The sequence below is a fragment of the Podarcis liolepis genome (assembly GCF_965112155.1).
Source record: "Podarcis liolepis genome assembly, chromosome: 12".
NCBI classification, from domain to species: Eukaryota; Metazoa; Chordata; class Lepidosauria; order Squamata; family Lacertidae; genus Podarcis; species Podarcis liolepis.
Window position 1 is genome coordinate 43083345 of NC_139563.1, and position 26997 is coordinate 43110341.

General features: G+C 40.7%; 1 protein-coding gene across 2 annotated transcripts in view; it reads left to right on the forward strand.

Annotated features, from left to right (window-relative positions):
- Positions 1-26997, forward strand: part of ZCWPW2 (zinc finger CW-type and PWWP domain containing 2) — a 41105-nt gene that overhangs the window by 3258 nt on the left and 10850 nt on the right. The window contains exons 1-7 of one of the 2 annotated variants that reach the window (XM_083468501.1): positions 21-216; positions 3763-4103; positions 5061-5220; positions 20959-21073; positions 22549-22607; positions 23926-23987; positions 25617-25684. In XM_083468501.1, coding sequence (XP_083324627.1) covers positions 3817-4103; positions 5061-5220; positions 20959-21073; positions 22549-22607; positions 23926-23987; positions 25617-25684 — 751 coding nt within the window. In that variant the 5' untranslated portion in view covers positions 21-216; positions 3763-3816. Of the gene's footprint in view, positions 1-20; positions 217-3762; positions 4104-5060; positions 5221-20958; positions 21074-22548; positions 22608-23925; positions 23988-25616; positions 25685-26997 lie in introns of those variants that run through there. The other variant, XM_083468502.1, reaches the window with a different exon arrangement.

Consider the following 26997-nt stretch of genomic DNA (forward strand, 5'->3'; position numbering starts at 1 on the left):
GGTTAAACGGAGGGCGAAGGGCGCTGTTCCCAGCGTGCAGCGCAGGCGCGCGGAGCATGGCGGGATTTGTAGTGCCGAGTTTCTGTCAGGGCTTCGTCTCTGGGGAGGTCGTGTCGTGAGGGGAGGCTGTTTCTCGTCTCTTAATGCCACGGCCGCGTCCACCCTGAGTGGACTCACTGGAATGCGTGTGGCTTACTCGCGAGTAGGCATGCATAGGTCTGTAGTGCCAGGATGCTCCCAGACAAAGGGCTTGGGTGCTTGGTTTTGTTTTTAAAACACTTCTTTATAATGCTTTGTAGTCGAGAGGATTCCATAAGCCGTAAAATATTTGCAGCAAGACAACATTTAAAATAATAATAATTATAACAACAACAGGCATAGCGCTTGGGAGACCATGGTGCAAGTCTCCCCTCAGCCATAAAGCTCGCTAGGTGACCTTGGGCCAATTACCATTTCTCAGACTAGCCTACCTCTCAGGGTTGTTGTGAGGATTGAAATGGAGAGGAGGAGAACCTTAACTCCTTGGGAGAAAAGGCAGCGTATAAATGTAATGAACACCAACACCCATAGCAGGTCAATGCCCGGGAAAATGCTTGGGCAAACTAGTGTTTTATATATATTTATTTATTTATTTGGTTTGTCAGATTAAAGTTTTACTATCACATATCCAACATACAACATAAAAACAAGATTCCAAAGTATCTCCTGGACTTCCCTCCTCCCCTTTGTGGGTCGTATTGTAAATCATTTCCTCCTGCATATTTTATAATATAATCCAAATCTTTTACATCTCCGTTATGTCCAAAATTCGCCGTCAAACTACAATTGTTATTCCAATCCTACTAACAATTTTAGCTGTTTACAATGGTTTTTAAGGTAAATTATAAATTTTCTCCATTCCTTGTTAATATTTTGGTCTTCTGATTGTTCTGGTCAAAAAAAAAAAAAACCTAGTGTGTTTTAAGCATGGGCTGGAAACTCTATGTAGTTATTGGAGCTAGTGTGGTATAGTGGTTAAGAGCGGTGGACTCGTAATCTGGGGAACCGGGTTTGCTTCCCTGCTCCTCCACATGCAGTTGCTGGGTGACCTTGGGCCAGTCACACTTCTCTGAAGTCTCTCAGCCACACTCACCTCACAGAGTGTTGGCTGTGGGGGAAGAAGGGAAAGGAGATTGTTAGCCGCTTTGAGACTCCTCAGGGTAGTGATAAAGCAGGATATCAAATCCAAACTCTTCTTCGAACTTTACCTCGGCTAGGAGAGTATTTCACAAGGTAGCTGCCACCACAGAAAAGGCTCTCCTGGTTTCCACAGTTTGGGGCACAATCAGGAAAGTGTTGGCTGAAGATATTGGTGAAGGTGTTCTCTCAGGTAATCTGACCCAAGTTACTGCAAATGAATCATTCAGATGCCACAAACAGGCCACTGGCATACTATGAAAAAATAATAATATTGGCTTTTATTTTGATGCTGAGGATACAGTACATGGAAGTTGTAAAAAAAACTTACATGCATGAGCGGCACCAGTAAATGCCCATCTGGAAGCACCCTAAATCACCCGAGTTCCCAGAATAAAAATCCATCTAGAAACACCTGAAGTCACCTGGCTTGTTTTAAACCAGTCTTCGACAAGCTGATGCCTTCCATGTCTTTTGGAATCAGTCCCAGGCATCGTAAAAACTTCCAAACATGTCAGCTTGGTCATGTGGGGAGGAAGGGGAGCAACTGAGCCCAAGGCTTGCAGCTTATTCATGTTATGCTATACTTGTCATAGTGCAGCAAGAGATCTTGGCTGGTTCATCTGTGCAACCAAGTTCCACACAAGGAAGTCAATCAGGCAGGTGGTCGCTGCGGAAAACCATTTCCCAAGCCCTAAGCTTGATATGTTTTCTGAGCATAAGGCTGGCAAGGCTCCTTGTGCTGCAGTTCCCAAGCACCTGGCAACCGGCTGGTTGGGACAACTTACCTGCCAGTTGCCAGATGTCATTATGAAATCAGATGATTGACAAGTGGGTTGACTGCCCACATGTCAAAGCTGACCCACAGGGGTGGAGACAGATGACAATCTGGTCCACCAGGCCAAAAAGGTGTGCTAAACCAAGGCTTAGTGCGGTATTTTAATATGACCAGTGAGTTGAAAAGTACGGCTTGAATTTGCAGCTTGCAGCATGACAACCTAAATACACTCCTAAGACAGAATATTTATTTATTTTTGCATAGAATGTTCATTCCCATCTTTTGTGGTATTGAAATGGTAGACAAAATATGAAAGCGACACACCTCTTGCCCACCAGTTTTTGAGACTCCCAGTCTCTTCACTGAGCTGTGTGGGTCGTCATCTGCTTCATCACCAGCCATTTGTGCTTATTTTGTCTTAGCTGGGACATCATCTGCTTTACTACTATACTACTATCTCTAGTCTCTAGCTTTCTCCTAACCAAGGATTCCACTTTATCTGGGTAGAACCTCATATTATGGCCCTGTTTCTACCATCCTTCCGGCCTACAATAGCCATGGTTTTTAGTGAGCAATGGTTTCTAGCCACACAGCCATCAGTATGTGATGAAGATCAATCACTGCTGATCACTGTAGTAGATAGGTAGCCGTGTTGGTCTGCCATAGTCAAAATAAAAAAATTCCTTCCAGTAGCACCTTAAAGACCAACTAAGTTAGTTCTTGGTATGAGCTTTCGTGTGCATGCACACTTCTTCAGATACACTGAAACAGAAGTTGCCAGATCCTTCTATATAGTGAGAAGGTGGGGAGGGGTGTTACTCAGAAGGGTGGTGGGAATGGGAGATAGGCAGATAGCTGAGAGAGCCTCTTGACGACTCTTAACGACTGTAATAGGTCTTACAGGAAAAGGCAAGGGGTGGGAAGGTGAGAAATGGTTTAGTTATGTATAGTGAGATAAGAATCCAATGTCTTTGTTCAGCCCAGGTCTTTTCATGGTTTTAAGGCGAGAGTGAGGACCCACGGTGACTCTCCAGATATTTGAGTTCAATATCTGGAGTTCAATTCCCATGAGCCCCAGCCAGTGTGGCCAATGGTAAGGGACGATGGGGGTTGTAGTCCAAAACATCTGCCATAGGTTGGAGAAGGTTTGCCTGGAGTCTAGTGACACCTTAAAGGCAAACAAGTTTTATTATGGCATAAGCTGTAGAGCCCACTTCATCAAATGCATGGAGCATGCTCCCAACTTACCATATGCATATAAAACATGATTGTAAAGGAAGGGAAAACATAAAGGTTGGGGTTAAATGGCAATATAATGCAAATACTAGACAACTGAGTTAGAGCTTATATGCAAAATGACTTTTCACAGAAACAGTAAGTAACTGGTTGTTATAACAACCAACAGCCTGTGGAGGGTTGCAGGCTTTTCATCCTTGTGCTAAGGGAAGGAAGGTGTCGGTGCAGTCATTTATTATTCACAGTCTTCATTTCTAGGAATGGTATAGTGATGAAGGGTTGTTGGCATTTAATTTCGGTATCTACTTTGTTCTCTTAAAGTTTACCCCTTCCTTGCCCCTTTTGCATAATTTTTCTTCATAAATGTTTTGACTAGTAGATGTTCTAGTTTACCCTGGAAATAGGGCAATACGTGCTAATTTTCTGCAGTTTCCATCATGCTGCAGTCAACTATCACTTGCTTTTGAGAGCTTAGCTAGGGCTTTACGATTAATGGAGTTTAATAGTAGCTATTTGTTTGGGGGGTTTTGGATTTGTGTTAATTTGATCCTGTTCTTTTCTTTATATTTCAGAGGACACAAGTATTCATCAAGCTGTGACCTGTAAGAGTGAAGATCCTATATTATATGGATTCTGTAACAGAGCATAATTTTTATTTAGATAAAGTATGGGTGCAGTGTGAGAACAGCAGCTGTTTAAAATGGAGACTCTTATCACATGATGATGCAACACATATTGCTCCTAATGAACCATGGTATTGTTATATGAATCCTGATCCTTGGTTTAACAACTGTTCTGTTTCTGAAGAACATTTTCCAGGGGAGTCTCAGTTTCAAAAACATGGATTAAAATATGTGTATTCAAAGCTTCCTCTAGGAAGCTTAGTTTTGGTGAAAATGTACCGGTGGCCAAGGTAAGGTTTTAAAAAGTTAATATTTAATTGCAGGTAATACAGATTCGCTATATATTTTGAATGCAGTAGTCTGAGAAGACATAAAAACAATTCTAGCCTTGAAGAATGGGGGACAAAACAATTTTCCATTCTACTTCAGTTATTCTGTTCTGATATTGTCTCAGGAGGCCTAGTTAAAAAGTATACCAAAACAGTATGCTTCAGAAAAAAATAGGAGAAAGTGGAAAACAAGTTTGTTTGTTTTAAAAAAAGATTGTTCATGATAAGCACAAGCAAATGTTACCTCCAAACTTGTGACAAGAACAAGGAAAGGAAGTAGGGGAGCAATCCTATATTCCCCACAAGGCTGGCTAAAGAGTCATAGGATGTGGCAGAAATGCTGCTCCACCAGCAGAAAGGGTGTTGTGCCAGCAGGTCAGCCCTGGAGGTTCCTCCCCAATGTACCTGTGAAAAGTTCAGTGAGTGTAAATGTACCACTAGCATTGTTCCCACTAGTGGTGGGCTCCAAAATGAGGTATTCCAACAGCTTGTCAGGCATGGGCTTGGACCTAGACGACTAAAGTATTCCTCATTCTCTCAACATGCCCCCAAAGTGAGCCTTTAACTATGACAGTCGAGCTGGCATGGTTATTTTAGGATTTCATTTTATTTTTTTACAACAGGATGAGAACATCCATGTACACACAGCTCCTGCCTGGCCATGCCAAACTAGCAGGCTGTGGATTTGTGAATGCTGTACTGCAGATCCCCATCCCCATCCAATACATAGGATTGCTCTGCAATGTGCCTTTATTTTGAAAGACAAGTTATTAAAGATCCCTGTGCTGATGGGGGTGGGTGGGTGTGTGTGTAACGTTGCCAGTTATTGATGTTTCTGACTAAAAATAATTTGGGAGCATGTGTATTATATGCTTTTTCTTTCCCTGAACTGATTTTTTGAAAACATTTTATTTTAAGATGGCCTGCCATTCTTTGTCCTGATCCTACAAATGGACAGTATGTAACATACGACTCGGATGGAGATGTTGAAAGTCATCATGTAGAATTCCTGGGAAAACCCCATTCTAGGAGCTGGGCTGCTATAAAATATATTAGCATTTATTCTAGCTCATTTAAGGTAGGAGCTTTTAAAACTGTATTTGTTTTCTTATTGATCATAACTTTAAAACCACATAATACATATCTGCTAGATATGAACTTCCCTCATAACTAAAAAACAAAAAAACACCTCATAGAAGCAGAATGTTGGGATTGAAAATTTAGATTTGTCAACAAATTCTTTAGGGTTATACAGAACACCCATTACCTCTGACTTATAGATTCCAATGTACGGCAGCTTACACCTACCACCTGAATGGCCAGAAAGGTAATTTTTGAAAGAACTGGTTTTTATTTATTTATTTATTGCTTGCTTTATTCTAGGCATTTGTACCCTGACAGCTGATGAATTATTAGGCCAAAATTCCACCGATCCTCTCTTTGGAGTAGCTGGAGAAAGGAATTTGGTTTCTCCATTTCTCCAAAGGATGGTTGGTACTGTCAGAAATGACTTCACCCATTTGTTAAATAATACACAGATTCAAACTTGCAAGGATCACAGTTCTGGTTGGTGGCTGTAGATTTATTTTGAAAATTCCATACACTTCTGCATGGAAAAGGTTCTGCTATTATAAGCCTTACAAAATCTATGTAAATGGCATATATTGAGCTAATAACGTGAAGCCTGCCGGACCTGATGGGGTCTGTAAATGTACCAAATTCTAAACTGATCTAAAGAAAATTTCCACAGGTGCAGCAACTTTCACGAAAACTACAGATGCGCTTTATTCAGTGCTGAGGAAGGCAATCTTTCACTGTTTGATAAGGTTCTGAGCAGCGTTAAAAAGGTTATTAAGATTTTCATGCCCCATCATTGAGGGCTGTAGCAGCCAGCAACTGTGGGCAAAAAAAGGAAGATAGGATATGCACAGATTGATTTTTGAAGCAGAATTTTTGCCAGGATTACAACAGTATACAGTGGTACCTCGGGTTACATACACTTCAGGTTACATACACTTCAGGTTACATATGCTTCAGGTTACAGACTCCGCTAACCCAGAAATAGTACCTTGGGTTAAGAACTTTGCTTCAGGATGAGAACAGAAATCGTGCTCTGACGGCGTGGCAGCAGCAGGAGGCCCCATTAGCTAAAGTGGTGCTTCAGGTTAAGAACAGTTTCAGGTTAAGAACGGACCTCCGGAACGAATTAAGTACTTAACCCAAGGTACCACTGTATACAGAAGCTACATACTGGATGCTGTGAGCAATGCCTATTTATTTAGTTATGAAATATGACAGGGGTGTCATGGTTTGGCAAGTGTTTGTCAACCTTTAGAAATCTGAGACGTATTCAGAAACCTGAGATTATTCCCATTAACAAGATTGCTCTAGCATTGCAGTAAGGCTTTGATGCTTCATAAGGCAATACAGGACTAAGACGTGGGGCATTTTTGCTGACCCTAGAACTTCATCCTCACCATCTGGATTTGGCCTAAAAGACCAAGGAAAAGTATGGGAGCATGGAGGGAAAGTTGTAAGTAAGCACAATTTGTGATGTTGCATTACATCATTATGGTGTGCATCCATTATGTGGTATATCAGCCTTAGCTTCCAGTTGCCTGGCTATGTGGAGACAACATGAGAGAGCCTTAAATCTGGTCCTAAACTGGATTTTAAAAATAATAGTAATAATGAAATAGTAACAGACAGAGAGTCACAGTAATGGGGTACTCTTGTAACCCCAGACAAACATTTATTTCTAGCTCATACTGTGGCAAGGAGAATGAAGCTGAAGTGGAGGAGAGCAACCAGCCTTAGCTTGCAATTTGTCTAGATAAATTCTAAAACTGGAGAATTACAGTTCATTCCCTACCTTTAATGCACAAGATTTAACTTTTGGAATTCAGAACATGCTTTGCTCATCTAGGCCAACAGCAGATAGATGTTCCAATTACCTATACAACTTTATTCCAACAGAGATTAGGCAATCCTCATCTGTTGTTAACTGTAAATTAGCTTAAAGACTCAGGTTTATTTCATTTTATGTAAGAAATTTATATACCACCCTTTGCCAAAAGGCCACAGGGTGGTTTACTCCATAGTATCATGTTAGCATGATTTAGATACATAGAATAATGTCCACAAAATACAAAAAAATTAAGAGTTATATAACTGCTTCATAATACATAGTTGGCCACAGTGTTTAGTTATTCACAATGTCAACACAGCAAAAATCCACAATTCAACCCCTCCCTGCAAAATACAAGAGTCTAATAACATATTATTATTTACTCATATCGGGTTCAACTGTGGAATATAACGTAACCTAAGATATTGGATGCGGTTTTCAGAGTGAGGTGTGTGACTTTTTATTTCGGTATGCTGGTCTAAATGCTTTTGGGATGGAATTGGATACATTAAACTGTTTAAAATAATGTTGCTGATGGATTTTATGGATATGTATTTGTATATGGTTGTAAACCATTTTGAGAAACAATCTTGCCTAAAAAGCAATCTAAACGTCTATAAAATAAAGCATGAATTAAACTGTCAACATACCTTTACTAACAGTTTTGAGCAAGTTAGCAGTCTACCAACAGATGGATTTTCCATACACATGCTAGCGTTTACGGATTTTGTTTTTACTAGTCACAAGGGCTTTATGTTAGCTTCAGGATCAGAGGCTGTGTATACATTTTGTTTCCTCATTTGCACATTGTTGTACATGTTAGAACAGTTGGATATGTTTCCACATCACCTGCTGTAAGTCCACATTTGTGGCTGGAGAGGGTTTTGAAGAATATATTTCAATATATTTTTGTAGTCCCAAGTCAATTTATGTGGTTAGTTGCATCACGATTGGGAAGTTTTAATTGTAACCACTTTCCCATTTAATCTGATGAAAAAACTGTAATGGTTTTAAGTTGATTTCACCATTCACTTGTGTTGAGCGGTTGTGGTGTGATGTTCTTTTACCTCCTTAATATTCAGCTGTCAGCAATGGTTTTCAAACAGCAAATGTCAAGATCCATTCGCTTTTTTATGTTATCAAAGTTAAGTGTTAGTTTTGGTACAACATAAAAATGCTGCTCAAATCTTTTCTTTTGCTCCTTTTAGTGCAGGTAAAGTTTCTTCCTATTTATTGTATGAACTCTTCTGTAGCTAAATCTCCTGTCAATCATTTAGTAGTTTGATAAAACGCCCTTAAATCTCCTCTTATTTCTGCCATTTCCACTTCAAATGCCTGCCTATCAATAAATGCTCTTCTGTCCTCTGATTGATCTTTGAAACTCCATCATATTTTTTTCTTTATTCTTCCTTTCATTCTCTACTTGGCCTGTTTTCTTTTTATGTGACATTGCAAATCTACTCCTTTCTTCTTCCCTTACCAAATTCAAGGACAGTCACTGTTGACTAAAGAAATGACTGATGACTGTTCTCAGGCCTTTTCCATGTCATTATCTGAGAGACGGAAAAGCCTGAAAGCAGATATACACAGTCAGTCTTTATTTGGCTGTTGTCATACTGTCTCCACTCAAGGCCATAATCTTATAGCTCTATTTGCAGGAAGTAAATGTGGCTTAGCTTCAGCTGCACCAGCTTACAGTCTTTATTCAACCTTTCTTGGAACATGCACCAGGCTAATGATCTATTGGTTTCACACATTTGTGTATTCATAAGCCATCCTTTAGGACAGGAATTCCCAACCTCTGGAAATGTAGGTTCACGTTAAGAATTATGTAGAAGAGGGAATTTCAGCAGATGCAAGTTGTGCTGCCATAGCGCTGCAGCTTTGTCGCTTGAAACGCCCCAATTCTAAAATGCTTGCTATCACTGCTTTTAAAAGTTTCCTGGCTTTTTTAAGGCAGCTACTCCAAAAGCCGCATATGAATACTGTTATGTATTGAAGTACTCACCCTGGTCACCAGGGGTATTGTGTATATAGTTTTCACTCAGGTCCACGTCAGTTAATTTAGGCGGGAAATCCTGGGATGTTGCTGTTACAATGTTGACAGCCAGCTGCCTATAAAAGCAGGCCAGCTGAGCTGTTCAGTTCAGTTCAGTCCCAGCTTACTATAAAGAACCACTTGGAGAAATCTCTGTGTCGTCTGCTTTGTCAACCCACTACTTAATAAATACAGTAATTAATATATATATATATTAACTGGCACAACATTTGACCTCTGCTGTGTACTTCTCTCTGAATCCTATTTTCAGGACATTCTTCTTTGGGAGAGCTTTTTGATTATGTATTATAGGGAAATGGTTGTGATTCTCTGTCTCAACATCTAATAAACAGATGACTTACCGTATTTTTTGCACCATAACACTCACTTTTTTCCTCCTAGAAAGTAAGGGGAAATGTCTGTGTGTGTTATGGAGCGAATGCGGGTGGCAGGGGGGATCTGCTGCAGTCGTGAGCAGAGGATCCATGGTTCCCCTTCCATCCCTCCTCCGTGGTTACAAAGCATGGATCCACATGGATCCTCAGGATTTTTGCATTGGGCTACTCCAAACTCACTGTCAGATCACATGTCTGTGGCCACAGCATGAACCACAAAAATCATATATCCACTATTTCGTTTAGAATATTTTTTTTCTTGTTTTCCTCCTCTAAAAACTACGTGCGTGTTATGGTCTGGTGCGTGTTATAGAGCGAAAAATACGGTAACTGCCAGCTAGGTATGGGGTGGGGGGAAACTTCTACCGTTAAAGGAATACTCTAGCTGAATGGGTAATCATAAACAATTATACTTTTGCAGCAGAATTCTGAAATACATTGCTCCAGAATAAATAGCACAGGTAACAACTTACTATTTTATACTTTTTAAGCCAGGCTTCCTCAACCTCGGCCCTCCAGATGTTTTGAGACTACAATTCCCATCATCCCTGACCACTGGTCCAGCTAGCTACGGATCATGGGAGTTGTAGGCCAAAAAACATCTGGAGGGCCGAGGTTGAGGAAGCTTGTTTTAGGCCATACAGTTATTGGAGCATCTGTATGGCTCCTCAAATGTATCCAAGCAATAGTGCTACATTTTGATGGCAAAAATGAGGGTGGTTACAGAGCCTAGTTGTAGGGTTCATAGATGATTCAAACAGCTTCTAAACACAGGATGGTGCTCTGTTTTTCAAGAAGTGGCTGTACTTTATAAGCAGACAAGCCTGCTATTAAGATTAACTCAGATATAATTACCACAAATTGCACTTGAACCAAAGGCTTCTTGGCATTGTGAATTCCTTTGTCGGTTTCTGAAATTAGCCTGTTCCTGATATTTTCCTTTATCCCCAAGTGGTTTACTATCTTCTCAGATATGAAAACACCAGAAAATAATAATAAAGCACACTATAGTGAAAACAACAAGACGTAAACATTCATATCTTTTAATTACTGGCCAGAATAATTGCATATGCATAAAGTAGATTAGTCTTAAAAATAGAGGTGGCAGAGATAAAATGTGAAACCCAGAAACATTACCAATTAATAATTTTCAGAGATATTTAGAAATTGTTATCCTATGCAATCCATTAAGGAAGGCTTAGTTTAATAAAATTGTCTTAACTAGATCTAGTAAAAATATTAACTAAAGGCTTGACGTACCATGTTTTAAGTCCACTGCAGCTTCTGGTTCTGACAACATCTGAATACCGTATTTTTTGCTCTATAAGACGCACCAGACCACAAGACGCACCTAGTTTTTGGAGGAGGAAAACAAGAAAAAAAAAATATTCTGAATCTCAGAAGCCAGAACAGCGAGAGGGATCGCTGTGCAGTGAAAGCAGCAATCCCTTTTGCTGTTCTGGCTTCTGTGATAGCTGCACAGCCTGCATTCGCTCCATAAGACGCGCACACATTCCCCCTTACTTTTTAGGAGGGGAAAAGTGAGTCTTATAGAGCAAAAAATACGGTACTCGTTTTCAGTGCCACAGCTCCTGCTTTTGGGTTTGCTGTTTTCGTTGGCACAGCTCCAGAAAATGCAGGTGTCTTTTTATTTTTGTCAGTGCTGGTAAGTCAGTTGTACTGCACTTACCCTTCTCACTGGTGTGAGATCATAACACTTGAATAAGCATGTAAAATATCCATCTGGGAGATGCTGCCATTCGGGGGCCCATATAGCATTTTAGAGTTTATCTGTGCTTTAGTTTGAAGTTTGGCTGGTATATCTTAAGCATTTTAATTATAAGCTCCTGAGTTATTCTGAAGTTCTAAATAAAAGTTCGAATATTTAATATTATGATCTAGAAATTGCTTTTCAAAAATCAGTTGCTCTTTTCTCCTGATGGAACCTCCCCAAAAGATTCTCATTGACGGCTGCCAAGTCAATTACTTTTGGTGAATTTCTGTCCTGTTTATAAATCCAGATAATTTGCACTTTGTAAAGGCAAGTTTAAATAACCTTGCATTTGATATTTCTGGATTGGAATCCATGTGCTATAGATGTATAGCTGTTAGGTGTTAATACATGCATTTTGGAGATTGGTGAATTTTCCACTGATTAAAAAGTACTTAAATGAGTTTCCAAGCAAATATGAGGCTCAGATAATAAACCCTTCCTGCCAGCAGCACTTTTCTGGTTGCAGTCTCAGAAAGCAGCCAAAAGGGAGGGAGGACGCTGGTATATGCAGGGAGTTCGTTCTGAGACTGCACACCAAAGAAACTAGTACTGAGAGCAACTACTACTAGGGACCGTTGCACTCCAGCAGTAGCTTCCATGGGCGTAACCCTTCAGAGCAGGATTAACCAAAGATAATAATTCAAGCTGTGAAAACATTTGTGGTGGGCTTCTGATGCTCATCTCGTGTTTGAAGTAAGCATTGCCAAGCACCCAAAGTTAATTCCCAGGCTGAGCCTAGCAAACTTCAGTGGCATTGGTACCTCAAATTTTAAAAAGGTAAAGGACCCCTGACAGTTAAGTCCAGTCGCGAATGACTCTGGGGTTGTGGTGCTCATCTCGCTTTACTGGCCGAGGGAGCCGATGTTTGTCTGCAGACAGTTTTTCTGGGTCATGTGGCCAGTATGACTAAGCTGCTTCTGGCAAAACCAGAGCAGTGCACGGAAACACTGTTTACCTTCCCACCGTAGTGGTACCTATTTATCTACTTGCACTTTGACATGCTTTTGAACTGCTAGGTTGGCAGGAGCTGAGACCGAACAACGGGAGCTCACCCCGCCGCGGGGATTTGAACCACTGACCTTCCGATCGGCAAGCCCTAGGCTCTGTGGTTTAGACCACAGTGCCACCCACGTCCCTGAACCTCAGATTTACTTCAGTTAAATAATAAATGATGCCTCATAATTGACGCTCCCTTGCACCATTAGCTCATTTAACATGGATTTCCCTTAAAATGCAATCTTTGAAAGCACTTCTTGAATAGTTAAGTCAATTTCTGGAAGTGTTTAGTCACGTAAGCAGATTGTATCTGCCTGTAAAAATAGCAGTACCCTGTTTAAGCTGAAATGACATTTTAAAAGATATCTGCTTCTAGATATTTGTTTCATCTTTTTGATATGTTATAAACACCCCCACATGCACAAAGTGAGAAATAAGTTTTATAGAGGAAAAATACCCCAATGTGAATAGAATAATCAATACAAAATAGGATAATTCTACTAATGGAATATTTGAAAAGCTTTTTATTTTAAAAGGGAAGTTTCATTCTGATTCCAAAATCATTTACAGCCTGAAATACAGTTCAGTTAAAACCTAAGAACTAGGATTTAAACATATACTGCATAATCAGCTTAGATCTGTATGTCATCTTAATTGGATAATGGATTAGAGTTTGAAATGGTTAAGCTGGAATACACAAATGAGGTATCTTGAAAGAGCTATAGTGAGGTTTTTTAAGCCCTAGGAATTGCTTTATTAGATTAGATCAAATGCCTATCTAGTTGCACATGCTGTTTAAAACAGTGAGTAAGTCAGATGTTTGGAAGCTTGCAAGCGGAGTAACCATGGAGATGGCTATCTCCAGTAATTTCCCCCAGTATCTGGTTATTAAAAGTATGATGCCTGAATATGGAGGCTCTATTATTATTATTATTATTATTATTATTATTATTATTATTATTATTTACTATTACAGCTAATAGACTTACAGATCAATGACTTTCTGTACTAAGTTTCCATCTAATTTAGCAGCCATCACTGTTTCTTAGCTATGGTTTGCACAAGTTGATTCCTTTTGCTTATTTTAATTGAAACGAGTGAGCAATTTTATTGGATGGGCTGGGAAACTAAAATTTAGAGAGAGAATAATTTCTCTACCTATTTCAACATTTTATGAATCTATATCATGTCTCCCCTTAGTCATGTTTTCTGCCATCATAAAACCACTGCTTTATTTCCCTAATCACTTTAGTTGCTACTTTCTGTACCTTCTCCAGTTATCCTTTTAGAAATTGAGTTACCAGAGGTGAACACAGTGTTCTGAAAGGCAGTGCAGCTTCTACTAACACATTTGGATAGGAAGACTATCTTTAGCTGTTTTTGTCCCAATGGATATCTGAGATCAGATGTAACTCCTCTTAGGGGAGAAAGTATGGAAGAGAAACAATCTGAGGAAAGAACAATTTGTGGGGGAAAGTTCAGCATCCTCCTCGCCATGGGTGTAGCCAGCATTTGGGGGGGGGCAAGCCTTTTCTTAGAACTTGGGGAGGAGGCACAAGTTTCCTACCCTTAAGTTAGGCTCTTTCGTGCCTCACGTTCCTTGCAATCAAATTTTAAGATGATCTTTTAAAATATGTATTTCACCACAAGGTGGCGCACACGTATATTGAAAACGCACTAGCTTGAATCCTTTGTACTGTAAATAACTTTCCTGGAAATTCCTTATTTGTATGCTTGTATTGTCAAGAAAATACCTTAAATCAAGTAATACACATTTCATCACAATGTCATTTCTTTAAAAAGTGTGCATTACTACATTATGTGTGCACATAATTGTTGTGCATACATTACTATATCAAACTGAAGAGGCTGTGAATGACGTCTTCCCTTGTAATTAGCATGTATCCGCCTTGATAGACACACAAAAGGCTGGCTACTTTTGCTATCATAATTCTAGTTTTGTTTCGTTTTTAATTACAAGTATTCAAAGGGCAAACGGGTCTTTCATTAGGCATAGTTATTTGGAGCAATTAAGGGAATTAAAATAATTAGGATTTTGTGTTAGCTGTTGTATTGCTGTTCTGGAAAAAAAGGTGATTTTTCAGGAAGATTATGTTAATTGAACCAACTATGGAGATCTAACAACACAATTTATTTTAATTTTTGCTCTTAACATTTGTGCTTGGGGTTTTTTAAAAAATAAATAAATTGAAAGCTTGCAAACAAGCAGTGTAGTTAATTCGGTTTATTAAAATAATTACCCTTTTCTATTCTGTGTATGCTCCTATATAATATAAAGTTGCAGGTTCAGGGAGGACCATGCACACACGCAACGAGGATGCAGAGCATTCCTTGCAAAGAGCATGTCGTGAACAGCTTCATGGTTTGGACAGCTATACAGAATACATAGGGTTGGATTCAGAGATAGGCATGCTTAAATTAGTCATGTATTCCAACTTAATCCCATTGATTTTAGTGGGTCTGTGCTAAAGTTGACTTAAGTTTAGATTCAATCCCATTGATTTCTCTGGGTCTGTTTAAAAAATACTAAACTGTATTTAACTCAGAGTTTAATAATAATAATAATAATAATAATAATAATAATAATAATAGGAATTAAAAGGATGTTAATAGAAAGCCTTGGCTTGGGGTAAGAGCATTATTCATCAAGCAATATTCATCTGAAGCAACACCATTCATTTTAGTAAGACTTGTATGTACAATGGATTGCACCAGAAACTGAAGTGGGTACAAAAATAAAAAAGCAATACTGGGAAAGCCTGCGTAATTGTTGTGGGTCATGCTAATTTTCCCAAACGCAGAGAAGTGAATGGGAAACTGAACAGCTGCTCAACCTTGTTAGATGACACCAAGCTTGGAAATGTCTCCTTAAGCTACAATTCTAAATGAATTTATATGTAAATAAAGTCTAATTCAATCCATTGGACCTTACTTCCAAGTAAACATGCACAGGACCAATTTGTAATCTTAAGTGATTCTACAGTATGTAAAAACTGGTTTCTTTCCAAAGTGTTGTCATTTTGGCTGAGGTTGGCTTGGACTAACTTTATTCCCCTTCTTTTATTTGTTTGTTGCAGGGACATTTATTTCAGAAGTTTAGGAAAGCAAAAACAATTTAATAAAGTGTTTGTGTGCTGGGTACATATGTTGTCCCCTTTGTTGTGATCCGTGGTATTACTGGCCCTTTGATTATTTTTTAATGTAGTAAGGCTAAAGGCCAAACGAGGGCATGATTAAGAACATTCCCACATTATTCCTTTTGAAGCCTTTACCAACCCAGAATAAAATAAAAATAAAATCATGTCATTGATCCTATTTGTGCATGCGATCTTAACAAAACTTCTGGGTTCACAACATCATCTGTGAATGTGCTTGGCTTCCCAACGCAGAATTGCTAACCAAGGTTGTGTGCACATGTCAGGAGTCCAGTCTCTGGCTTGATAACACAGCGAGTGTAATTAAAAAGGATGATTTATTGCCAAAACAGACAGACAACTCTGGACGGCTCTAACACAGCCCCCGCCATCATCAGTCATGATGACCCTTCTGAAGCCTGCTTCCGGTGAGACTAGAAGCAACTGAACTTTCGCTTCACACATCTTTTTTACTTCCTATCTTGGAGCCCTCCCATTCGTCGAGACCTCAGACTGAGTGCGTCAGCACCCTACTCTTCCCCATTCTCTGAGAAGCTGTCTCTTAATTCTTCCCCGCGTGTTTGTGCTTCTGGCAAGCTTTGACTGCATTCTAGCTGGCTCCCCGCCATTCCCTTATCAATTGGCATTCCAAGGGGCGGTGAAGTTGGCACAAGCCGATGCTCATCCTGCATGGCAGTTAACCCTCTCTCTTCCTTGCTGCTGTCTTCAGCTGGCTGCAACCCTTCCGGGGGAGGTGGCTCATTCATGACAGCACATTACTGGTGTAAAATGCAACCAGGTTGTTATTTTTCTCAATTTGGATCGAAGCTGGGCTGGAGAAAAACACATCAAAACACAGTAATTCATTAAAAAACAACAACACCAGATCGTGTTTAATGTTGTGGGTAAACCACTTCCCAAACTATCAGTTGGAGTGTCACGGTCTGGTTTACGGGTGGTCGAAGTCCTGGCGGAGGACGTCGAGACGGGGGGCAAGACAGCGGGGTGGGAGCAGGAACGAGAGTCCAGAAGCCAGGAGTCAAGAAGTCGAGGATCCAAGAATCAGGAAGCAAGGAGTCACGAAGCCAAGGGTCCGAGGATCAGGAAGCAAGGAGTCACGAAGCCAAGGGTCCGAGGATCAGGAAGCAAGGAGTCACGAAGCCAAGGGTCCGAGGGTCAGGAAGCAAGGAGTCACGAAGCCAAGGGTCCGAGGATCAGGAAGCAAGGAGTCACGAAGCCAAGGGTCCGAGGATCAGGAAGCCAGGAGTCACGAAGCCAAGGGTCCGAGGATCAGGAAGCAAGGAGTCACGAAGCCAAGGGTCCGAGGATCAGGAAGCAAGGAGTCACGAAGACAAGGGTCCGAGGGTCAGGAAGCAAGGAGTCACGAAGCCAAGGGTCCGAGGGTCAGGAAGCAAGGAGTCACGAAGCCAAGGGTCCGAGGATCAGGAAGCAAGGAGTCACGAAGCCAAGGGTCTGAGGATCAGGAAGCCAGGAGTCACGAAGCCAAGGGTCCGAGGATCAGGAAGCAAGGAGTCACGAAGCCAAGGGTCCGAGGATCAGGAAGCAAGGAGTCACGAAGCCAAGGGTCCGAGGATCAGGAAGCAAGGAGTCAAGAAGCCAAGGGTCCGAGGATCAGGAAGCAAGGAGTCACAAAGCCAAACAACAAGGCAGGAAGCGTGTTGCTGTGGCAAAGAGCCAAAGGGAAATGCTTACCTTCTATCCCTTCCCGGCTCTTGCCACCAGGTCTGTGAGTTACCAATTGGCCTCACCTGTGCGGCCGTGCCTTGCCTATTGAGAACAAACTTAGGAAAGCCCCGGTCCTGCGAAGCCCTACCGGTCACAGGGTCTGGCTCCTGCACGCACTCCTGACATGGAGTGCCTTGGGTGCAGAGTAAATGGGAGTGTGTACACAGCCTACGTGTTGAAAAATGACATGCTTCAAAAGTATTTTGACTTTTAAAAACATGTTTCCATTTGTATTTTGAGTTTTAAAAGTTGAAGCCAGTGGTTCCCAAAGGAGGTGGGTGCCACCCTCTGCAGGATGGTGGGATTACCTAGGAGGGCACGTAGAGGCATGGGGGCAGCAGCTGGAGGTGTAAATGACTATAACAGTTTGAAAAGCTGGTATCGCCGGATCATGTTTGTGAGGTAATTAAACTAGTTTTAATTAGGTTTTGAATAAGTGTGCAATTTTTATTGTGTGATGTTCCTCAGTGGGTGGTGCAAACCACTACAGTGGTACCTATGGTTACGTACTTAATTCGTTCCAGAGGTCCGTTCTTAACCTGAAACTGTTCTTAACCTGAAGCACCACTTTAGCTAATGGGGCCTCCTGCTGCTGCTGCGCCACCAGAGCACAATTTCTGTTCTCATCCTGAAGCAAAGTTCTTAACCTGAGGTACTATTTCTGGGTTAGCGGAGTGTGTAACCTGAAGCGTATGTAACCTGAAGCGTATGTAACCCGAGGTACCACTGTATTTAGAATAATATTCTTTCTTTATAGGTTAGGGGGCACTGGGGAGTAGCTCATGGAACCAAGGGGGCGATGCCCCCCCCCAAGTTTGAGAACTTGGTCTAGGCCCTATGACAGCAGTGCATGGAAGCTTTACTTGCAATGGTTGAGGTGGGAAACCTTTCGTAAATGTTTTTTGGTTTTGATTTAGAATGTCACTGTGCACACTAATTCTCCCAATACTGGCAGTTGTATAGACACTTTAGATCATTTTTGCATGGACCTAGAAATTTGAAGGCTGTCAAAAGAGAAAGAGGGAGCCCAGGACCATATGTCTACAAGGCAGTGCAATCTTAAATGTTTCCATAACAAACGCATTTAGCCAGGGCTTTTTTGCCCCAATCCGAACTCACCAGAACTCAGTTCCAGCACCTCTTTCTCTAGAAAAATAGCACTGCTTTTAGCCATTTTACTCTGCTTGGTAGCACATTTGTATTTTAAGAGTACACGAGATCTGGATAAAGAGACAAGCCTATTGTGAAAGGGGTATACCCAAGACAGGCGAGTCAGCTTGTATAAGAGAAAGAGATGCCACCATTTTTGATAGGTAGGAAAATGATTTTATTTTTTTTAAAGGTTCAAAGTGACCTTGTGTATTAGGAGCTGATCCATAAACCCATGAGGGTACTATAGTTGAGTGCTTTATTATCTCAACTTTGAACTAGAACTCTAAAGTGTTTCTTAGGCTGCTTTTATGCATTAACTGCAAGATGTACAGTATATATAAATAATTTGCTTGCTTGCTTTACTCCATTTTCCCAGATATAAAATGTGTTTCTTTTTATAAATCCACATTTGCTGGAATATGAGTGGTATGGTTTGTTTGTTTGTTTGTTTGTTTCTTTGCTTTGTGGGGGTTCCAGAGAACATATGGGGCATCTGTATAAATATAGTATATAAATAACTAAATAACTGATAGGGCAGATATTCCTGGTCAAAGGTAGTACAATAAGCCTGCAACTTATGTTCACCTTACCTACGCGATCTCAATAAATAAAACACAGGAAAAAGCAAAATATTTTCATTTAGTTGCACTTTGGACTCAGATAACTAGTAACTGCAGGGGTGTTAGTTGAAGAAAATTATGTTGTACAGGTTTCATAATTCATAGTACTACATGGATATAGCATAGATCAGAACGGAGCAGAGCCAACAAGCTATTTTGCTGCTTGAGGAAAAGGTCAATATGGCACCCTCCCTGTTCCAAATGCAAAAGCCACATCTTACTTGGTGAAAGGACCACATCCTCTCCCCTACCTGAGGGCAACAGAATAACTTAAGAGGTGCAAAGGGAATGGAAGAAGGATTCCCATCTCCGACATTAGGCACCCGAGGCAGCTGTCTCACTCTGTCTAATGGTAGGAGCAGCCCTGGAACTAAAGAAGAGTAGGGCCCAAGACAATAGTCAAGAAAGCATGCAGAAACTGTTTCCTTCCCTTCTCTGAAGAGATAACATTGGTGAAAGCAGCCTTTTGTCTATAGAGGACTAGATTGAGATTCCACGCTCCCCTACACAAACTGTATCTTCCTGTAGGAAACTAATCCAACAAGCCGTGCTTCAAAAAATAGACAAGATGATGGTAAAAAGAAAGAAAATATTAATAACTTCTAATCAGTTCTCTTTATTATTAAGGAGAATGCAATTTACAATTTCTGCATAAGCAGGGATTAGATGTTGAGTTTAGTTACTGGTGCCTAGCAACAAGCTAAAGGCATTTCTGTTAGATTTGTTTTCTATAATATTAAGGTAACCCTCTAAACTTAAATCTCTTTAATCATATAGCCTATATTTTGGGATTGTATAAATTAAGAATAGGAGCCTTTCATCTTTGCCTCTAAAGACTTCTTTTTTCCCCCTCCCAACTTTGATTTCAGTTCAGTAAATGCAAATACTAACAAACAGCATTACCAAGTTGCAATATATTGTTTGATCAGCAAGTACTGCATTGAAGTTCATTGTTTCAAAGGTTCCAGGTCATGTTCATAGTTTTGCTAACTATTGTGCCTTAAGCCTACAAGAGAGATTGCATAACAATTGAAATGGTTATGACACATAGTTTAGATACCAATAAATGGCTCTGTACATAGCAGAACTGGGCATGTTCAAGACTATGTGAAAAATTGCATGGCTTCTACAGTTCAGCTTCTAGTTCACTGTAAACTACAGTTTCCTTTTGTCTAAACTATGCTGTATTCCTTTTTTCATTAATACAGGAGACTTCTTTCCCACCAGTGCTTCATCACACTGGAAGTCCTTAAAACAGCTTTATTCACTTTCACTTTATTTCCCTTTCCACTCAAAGCAAAATAATTCTCAAAGACCTAATTATAGTTAGTACAAAACTTAGTAAAACAGCATATTTTTACTGGTTTGGGCTGAAGTGGTATCTACAGTACAACTATTTGAACTCAGTAGGGCTTCCTTCTGAGTAGACTTGTATAGAATGTCACTGTTAATATGTTGTTTCAAATGCCCACGTTTAAAAGTTGTAAATGACATGGGATTTTTTTTAATGATTGATCGCATATGTAGTTGATACTGGATTTCACAGTGTAGTCAAGGCAGGTGTCTGGATTTACATTCATTTATAAACTCCCAAAAATGAAGAGTTCAAAACTCTACCAACAGGACCTAACTCAGGAACAGGCAAAGACATTTTGATCTATGAGACAAAATCAAATAATTCTCTTCCTTGTTTAAATGGGAGAAATAGACAACTTGCTGTCCTTTAATGTCACCCCAAAACTGCCAAATATGGGTCAGCTGTGTGTGTCTCTGCCTCATGTAAGTTCTAAAAACTGATATGGATAGCTAATTTTTTTTTAAATGGGTGTTTCCATTTGGGGGAGGGGTATTAAAATGGGTTCATAATCTTAAATTTATAAATATATAATTATATATATTTGCAACTGCAGGTGTATGTAACACATCCAAGACTAGCTGAGTCAATGCATATATTTTTTTGCACGGATTTGTAATTTCAGAAACATAGTACTAGTACTTTGATAGCTAATATAATATGTGTGTTTTTCTGTAGGCAAATGTATACAAGAGGGGGAAAGTCTGGTATGAAAGTGCATTAGAAGAAGCAAACAAATTGCTGGCCTGTTCTGCTCAGCAAAGGCTTGAAATGTGCTACCTCTCAAAAAAGGGTACAGTTATCTGCCTTTCTGTCTCTATATATTGACTTCATTGCTTGTTTGTATGCAAAGTGGATTCTTTCCCTAGTACAGTAATTGTAATGTACTAGTAATTGTGGTATACAGTAATATAACGATTTCAAATTATTAAATGAAAACTAAGGCTTTATATGTATAAGTGCTCCATGCGGATTGCTTGTGAGCCTCACACTTTTATCTGTCTTCTACTTTGAGTGCTCATTCATGACATGCACCGTTTGATATGTGGGGGTTGATTCTGCACAACATGTGTCCCTTCAAGGAGTGGCTGGATTGCTGCCATGGTCCTCCCTGTAACACACATGATATTTTCTGTAGATGTCTCATCCATGTTGACCGTGTCATAATCCTGAATGTAGACATCTCCAGAACATATCAGTTGTAGATAGTGAGGCTGGTGCTGCTTACTGGGAGGAGGGGTGAGGCAGCAGTGAGGTCAGCATGGTGCAAAGGCACTGGCAGGGCCATTCTGGCACTCCTGGCAGTGCACTACCACGGCACTAACCTCCCCACCACCTCCCCGCTTCCCTTCTACTTTCCAGTAAGCAGCAGCAGCATAAGCAAATGGAGGTCAGGTGAGCAACACAGCCCCCTAAAACCATCCACTGCTGGAAAACACGGCCACCAGAGGTGATAAAGGGACCCCTGACCATTAGGTCCAGTCGGGACCGACTCTGGGGTTGTGGCGCTCATCTCGCTTTATTGGCCAAGGGAGCCGGCGTACAGCTTCCGGGTCATGTGGCCAGCATGACTAAGCCGCTTCTGGCGAACCAGAGCAGCGCACGGAAACGCCGTTTACCTTCCCGCCAGAGAGGTACCTATTTATCTACTTGCACTTTGACGTGCTTTCGAACTGCTAGGTTGGCAGGAGCAGGGACCGAGCAATGGGAACTCACCCCGTCGCGGGGATTCGAACCGCCGACCTTCTGATCGGCAAGTCCTAGGCTCTGTGGTTTAACCCACAGTGCCACCAGAGGTGATAGCACTGTGTAAAACAATTCCACAGGCGGGGGGGGGCGCAGGTAAGCCCCGCCCCACATAATTGATCACAAGATGTGGCACATGCACACCATTTGAATGGCAATGCCCTTCAACTTGGGAGGGGGGCTCAGCCCCCTGAAATCTTTCATGGGGGGGGCAAAGGGACCTCAGCCCCCAGGAGTTGGCTCTTATGTCCACAGCAGATTAAACTATGTGTGTGTTTGGTGCATATTTGGAAAACTTGTGCAGGTAGTAACAGCAGTACAGAAAGGTACCATGCAATCCGTTATAGTATAATTATATATTTAATAAAATATTTTTTTGTACCAGTACTACATCTTGTTATTTCAACTTGATGTATCAGAGAACAGATTGGAATAACTATGAAAAGTAGTTTTGTTTGCCAGTAAACTATTTTTACTCAGTTATTGCTTTTGCTCATTTACCAATGTTGGGTTTTTTTATAGATGCAGTAAAGAATAAAGAAGCCGAAACCAAATCTAACATGATCACTTGCAGAAAAAATGTAAGATTTAATATGTATTCTTACATTCTTAATGGATTGGTGGAGCCTACTCGTTTGCAAACCAAAGTTACACTTTCAGCTTCAATTTCTTGTTGTTGTTGTTGCTGCTGTTGTGGTGCTGTTATCATTATCTCAGTGGCATTTCCTTGATAGTGGAATTCACTTCCTAGGGAAGTGCAGTTGCCTCCCACACTATTAATTTTTAGAAATCAGCTGAAGGCATGCGAGTTTTCCCAGGCTTTGGGGAGGTAAATCTTCCTTAAATCTAGCAGTATTATTGTGCTGTTGTGCTTTAATGTTGTTTTTAGTTTTGTAGCTTTTAGACGTTTAAATTATTCTGTGTAAATGGTTGTTTTTATTATGCTGTGCACTGCCCTGGAATCCTCTAGGCGAAGGTTAGTGTATAAACACAATAAATAATAATAATAATAACCTGTCTGACACAGTTGTTTCATTTTCACCGATCTCATACCTGGATATTTTTTTTTAATATTTTTTTTTGCAACCTTGTTTGAGATACAGTATTCTCCTTAGCTTATTTAAAATCTGCTTGAATTTGAGGTTGGTTCCATTAGTTCATACATTTTCCTATTTTCTCTGTGTAATATGCTTAATCAAAATTTTAAGTGAACAATTTTGGGGGAGGGGATGAGTGTGTAAAGAGATAAATATAGAGAATAAAGAGATAAATATAGAGAGAATTTAAATATAGAATCTCACTTAGAAATGAAACAACAGAACACCTCTTTCACCTTACCATGGTAACACTTTTTGACATTATATAAATTGGTAACCAGCATACATTTTGGACAGGTGTCGACCAAAATATGTGATGGGAGTGAAGTGGACTGGAGCGGGGTGGGGGTGGGGAGCAGTGAGTTTATGAGTTTGTGAATTCTAATAAAATACTGGGCACAACTGTTTTGGACGTAGAGGAGAATCAGCTTCACTTTTTCAGAAAGAGTAAAGAGCTGAACTAAACCTTCAACAAAGGTATTGTCAAACACCACCATGCATTGGTGAATTTTCCCCAGCCAGCTGTTTCAACTAGTAAAACTCCCTATGTGAGTTGCGCTACCCAAACAGTAAGATTCTCAGTCCCCAGTTGTTGTCTGTGATGGCTCCTGGTGAAGATGGGGGAAATGACCAGGTTGGCCGTGGCTCACATTTTGAATCCTACTGAAACAACACAACTAGGGTGTACGAGGGAAGTTTAGCACAGGCATACTGATCCCAGCAGCAAACATAACATCATGTTAAATAAAAATATTTAATATGGAAAGCTTCAAAGTATGTTTTTTTTTGTTATGTTTCTTAGACAAGAACCTGGACAAAAACTTGTGGAAGGGAAAGTAGCTCCACAATTGGAAGAAAGAAAAGGTAAGCATTAGGTTAGTTTGACTTTATTTGGTTACTTTTTTAAACCATCCCTTCGGCAGCCTATTAACATTACGATTACTGTGCCAAGTTGTGTTGTTATAAGATGGTGGTTCCCAGTGTGATTTTTCTAGAAAAAGAGGAGTTGGAACTCACCATGAACTCCTCTTATATTGGCAATGGTGCCTACCTGAGAGGTACCAGAACTGAGTTCCGGTGCGTTCCGGCTGAGAAAAATGCCCTGGTGGCTCCCATGATGCTGAGGGAAACGATTTTTGCACTTGTTGGCACTTGGCATTCATTCTGATTTGCTTGCACAAAGCTTATGTGGTGGTTAGACTGTGTTCAGTCTCTACTGAGCATCCCTTCTGATTTGTTTGCAAGGCGGATATATGAATTTGATCATACATCATGATTTGCTGGTAGGGTGCTTATATGTCTTCCTGTTATGTTCATCGCATTTCCCCTTCATATTCAAGACCACAAAAGTCCAGTATTTTAAAAGTGGATTTGTTGTGCTAGGGTGTCAGGGAACTGCCATCGGAGGGACAGGCGGTGGAAGGGCTCACAGAGGCTGGGAGAGACTCAGCAGCTGAAGAGGGAACCAGCAGGGGGAGAGAAGGAGCTCCGAGGGAAAGTGAGCGGGAGGGATGGCTCAGAGACACTTCCAGCGAAGGTAGTGGGGAGGTTTCAGGACCTCCTATAGGGACACCCACTCCGCGCCGGAAACTGTCGCGTCGTGAGTCCAGGAGACGCGTTTCCGTCAAGGAGCTTTTATGTTGGAAGAGGTTCCGGAAGCAACCACTGTCGGAATCTGCCAGCGACTGACGGAGCCATGCTTAAGGGGCTCTGTTACACACAGAGGTTTGCGGACTTAGCCAAACTCTGAGGGACTAGGATTTTACGCACAAGTAGCTCATCATCCCATCACATAGGGTAACAAAATACTTCCCTATTCTTTCTGGGGAGGGGGTTGTTTTCAGTAGAGAGAAAACTTTTTAAAAGCAGGAAACTTCAAAACAGATGAAGGAGCAAAAGAGAGTTTCTTCAACCTCACTTCTGAGGTTCTGAGTGGGCAGTTAAATTTCCTTCAGATTCCCACTCTCACCCCATTTAGGATCAAGCCCTATAATATTTAATATTCATGCTTATAGATTAAACATTCAACTTGTCTCTTACAAGCTTTTATTTTTGTTTAGTTATAGCAGACGGTCACTTTCACACATAATTTGGACTATTTATCTATCTGATTAGTGGATACAAAATGACTAAAAACAGTGACTAAAATTTAGCCTGCAATTATTGTTTAAAGATTTAGCTCAATACAGCTATAGATAAAAATTGCCCCTTCTAACATTTCCTCTTATCAAGGGGACACCAAAGGGGCATAATCCTATTAATAAATGATCAAGTGGTTTGTGATAAATTATGCCTACAAGTAGTAACCGAAAAGGTTTTAAAGATGAGGTGCTTTTCACAAATACCTAGCAACACTCTTCTTGTATAAAGGCAGGATTTGGAAGAGAATGCTTTCTGCATATAGAAGTATATGTTTCAAATATTATCTGATTCTTCTTGATTAGATATTCACAACAAATACATCAACTTTCTCTCTCTGTGTGTGTTTTTTAGGAAAATAACATTAAGAAGTTCATTTGAAATAGCGGGCTCAGAAGATGTATTGTCAGATGAAAATCTAGGTTTGTATAAATGTGTAACAATATATTAAATCAGGACAGCCATATTTTCAAAGAATTTATTCATATCTAAGTAGGATACAGGACATGCACCTTTCACTGTGAAAACTTGTGCTTGTTTCTGAAATATAATACTATGTCAGCCATATATGTGTGGTTATACGGAAAGAAACTGGGAAGTGTACATAGACAGTAACATTTTCACATTGTTTGCAAATAAAAATGGTTAAGCAAGGGTGCAATCCTGTGTGCCACGGAACTAAGTTACACTTTTTTCTGTGTAGATACTGTATGTATAGGGACACGGGTGGCGCTGTGGGTTAAACCACAGAGCCTAGGACTTGCCGTTGAGAATGTTGGCGGTTTGAATCACCCCATGACGGGGTGAGCTCCCATTGCTCGGTCCCTGCTTCTGCCAACCTAGCAGTTTGAAAGCACGTCAAAGTGCAAGTAGATAAATAGGTACCTCTCCGGCGGGAAGGTAAACGGCGTTTCCATGCGCTGCTCTGGTTCGCCAGAAGCGGCTTAGTCATGCTGGCCACATGACCCAGAAGCTGTACGCCAGCTCCCTCAGCCAATAAAGCGAGATGAGCGCCGCAACCCCAGAGTTGGCCACGACTGGACCTAATCGTCAGGGGTCCCTTTACCTTTACCTTTACTGTATGTATAGAACTGGGCTGTAGAAGTGTAATTGTTTTTTTAAATTGGCATTTTCTAACTTTGAGACATACAGTATATTTAATTGGCTGTTGATCAATGTGATGTTCAATGGGGAATGGTAAATGCTGCCAGTTAAGGGAATTTAGGATCACAGCTTCAGTCCTTCTCCCTCTCTTCCTGGCCTCTGCTGCCCGTCTCATTTGTTTGATTTCTGTGTCCCTTGGTGTCCCTTCCTTCCTAACAGCATATAATTATACGGGGGGGGGGGTATTGTTCCTGTTTCCATTTTCCATTGTTTGCTGTCCTTTCTCTTTCACAGGTCCTTTAATCAGATCTTTGCTTCAAAATCCATCACATACACTTTCCATCCTTTGTTGGCTACCTTGTCCACCTCCATAGCCCTCATCTCCAATGTCCCCTTGCCTTTCATCATCCTATTCTTTGGCACTCGCCAATACAGAAACGTCACCTCTGCCTCTATATTCTACCTACAGTGTACAACCTCTCTCGACTCTTAGAGCTGTGTGTATTTTGTTCCCCTCACCCCACCCCCGCTATCCTCTCAGACAGACTTTTCACTTCCTTTCACAGAAGCTGCATTCTTTCTTTGTCATAATTCAGAGGTTGTGTAAACAAATACAGTGGTACCTCGGGTT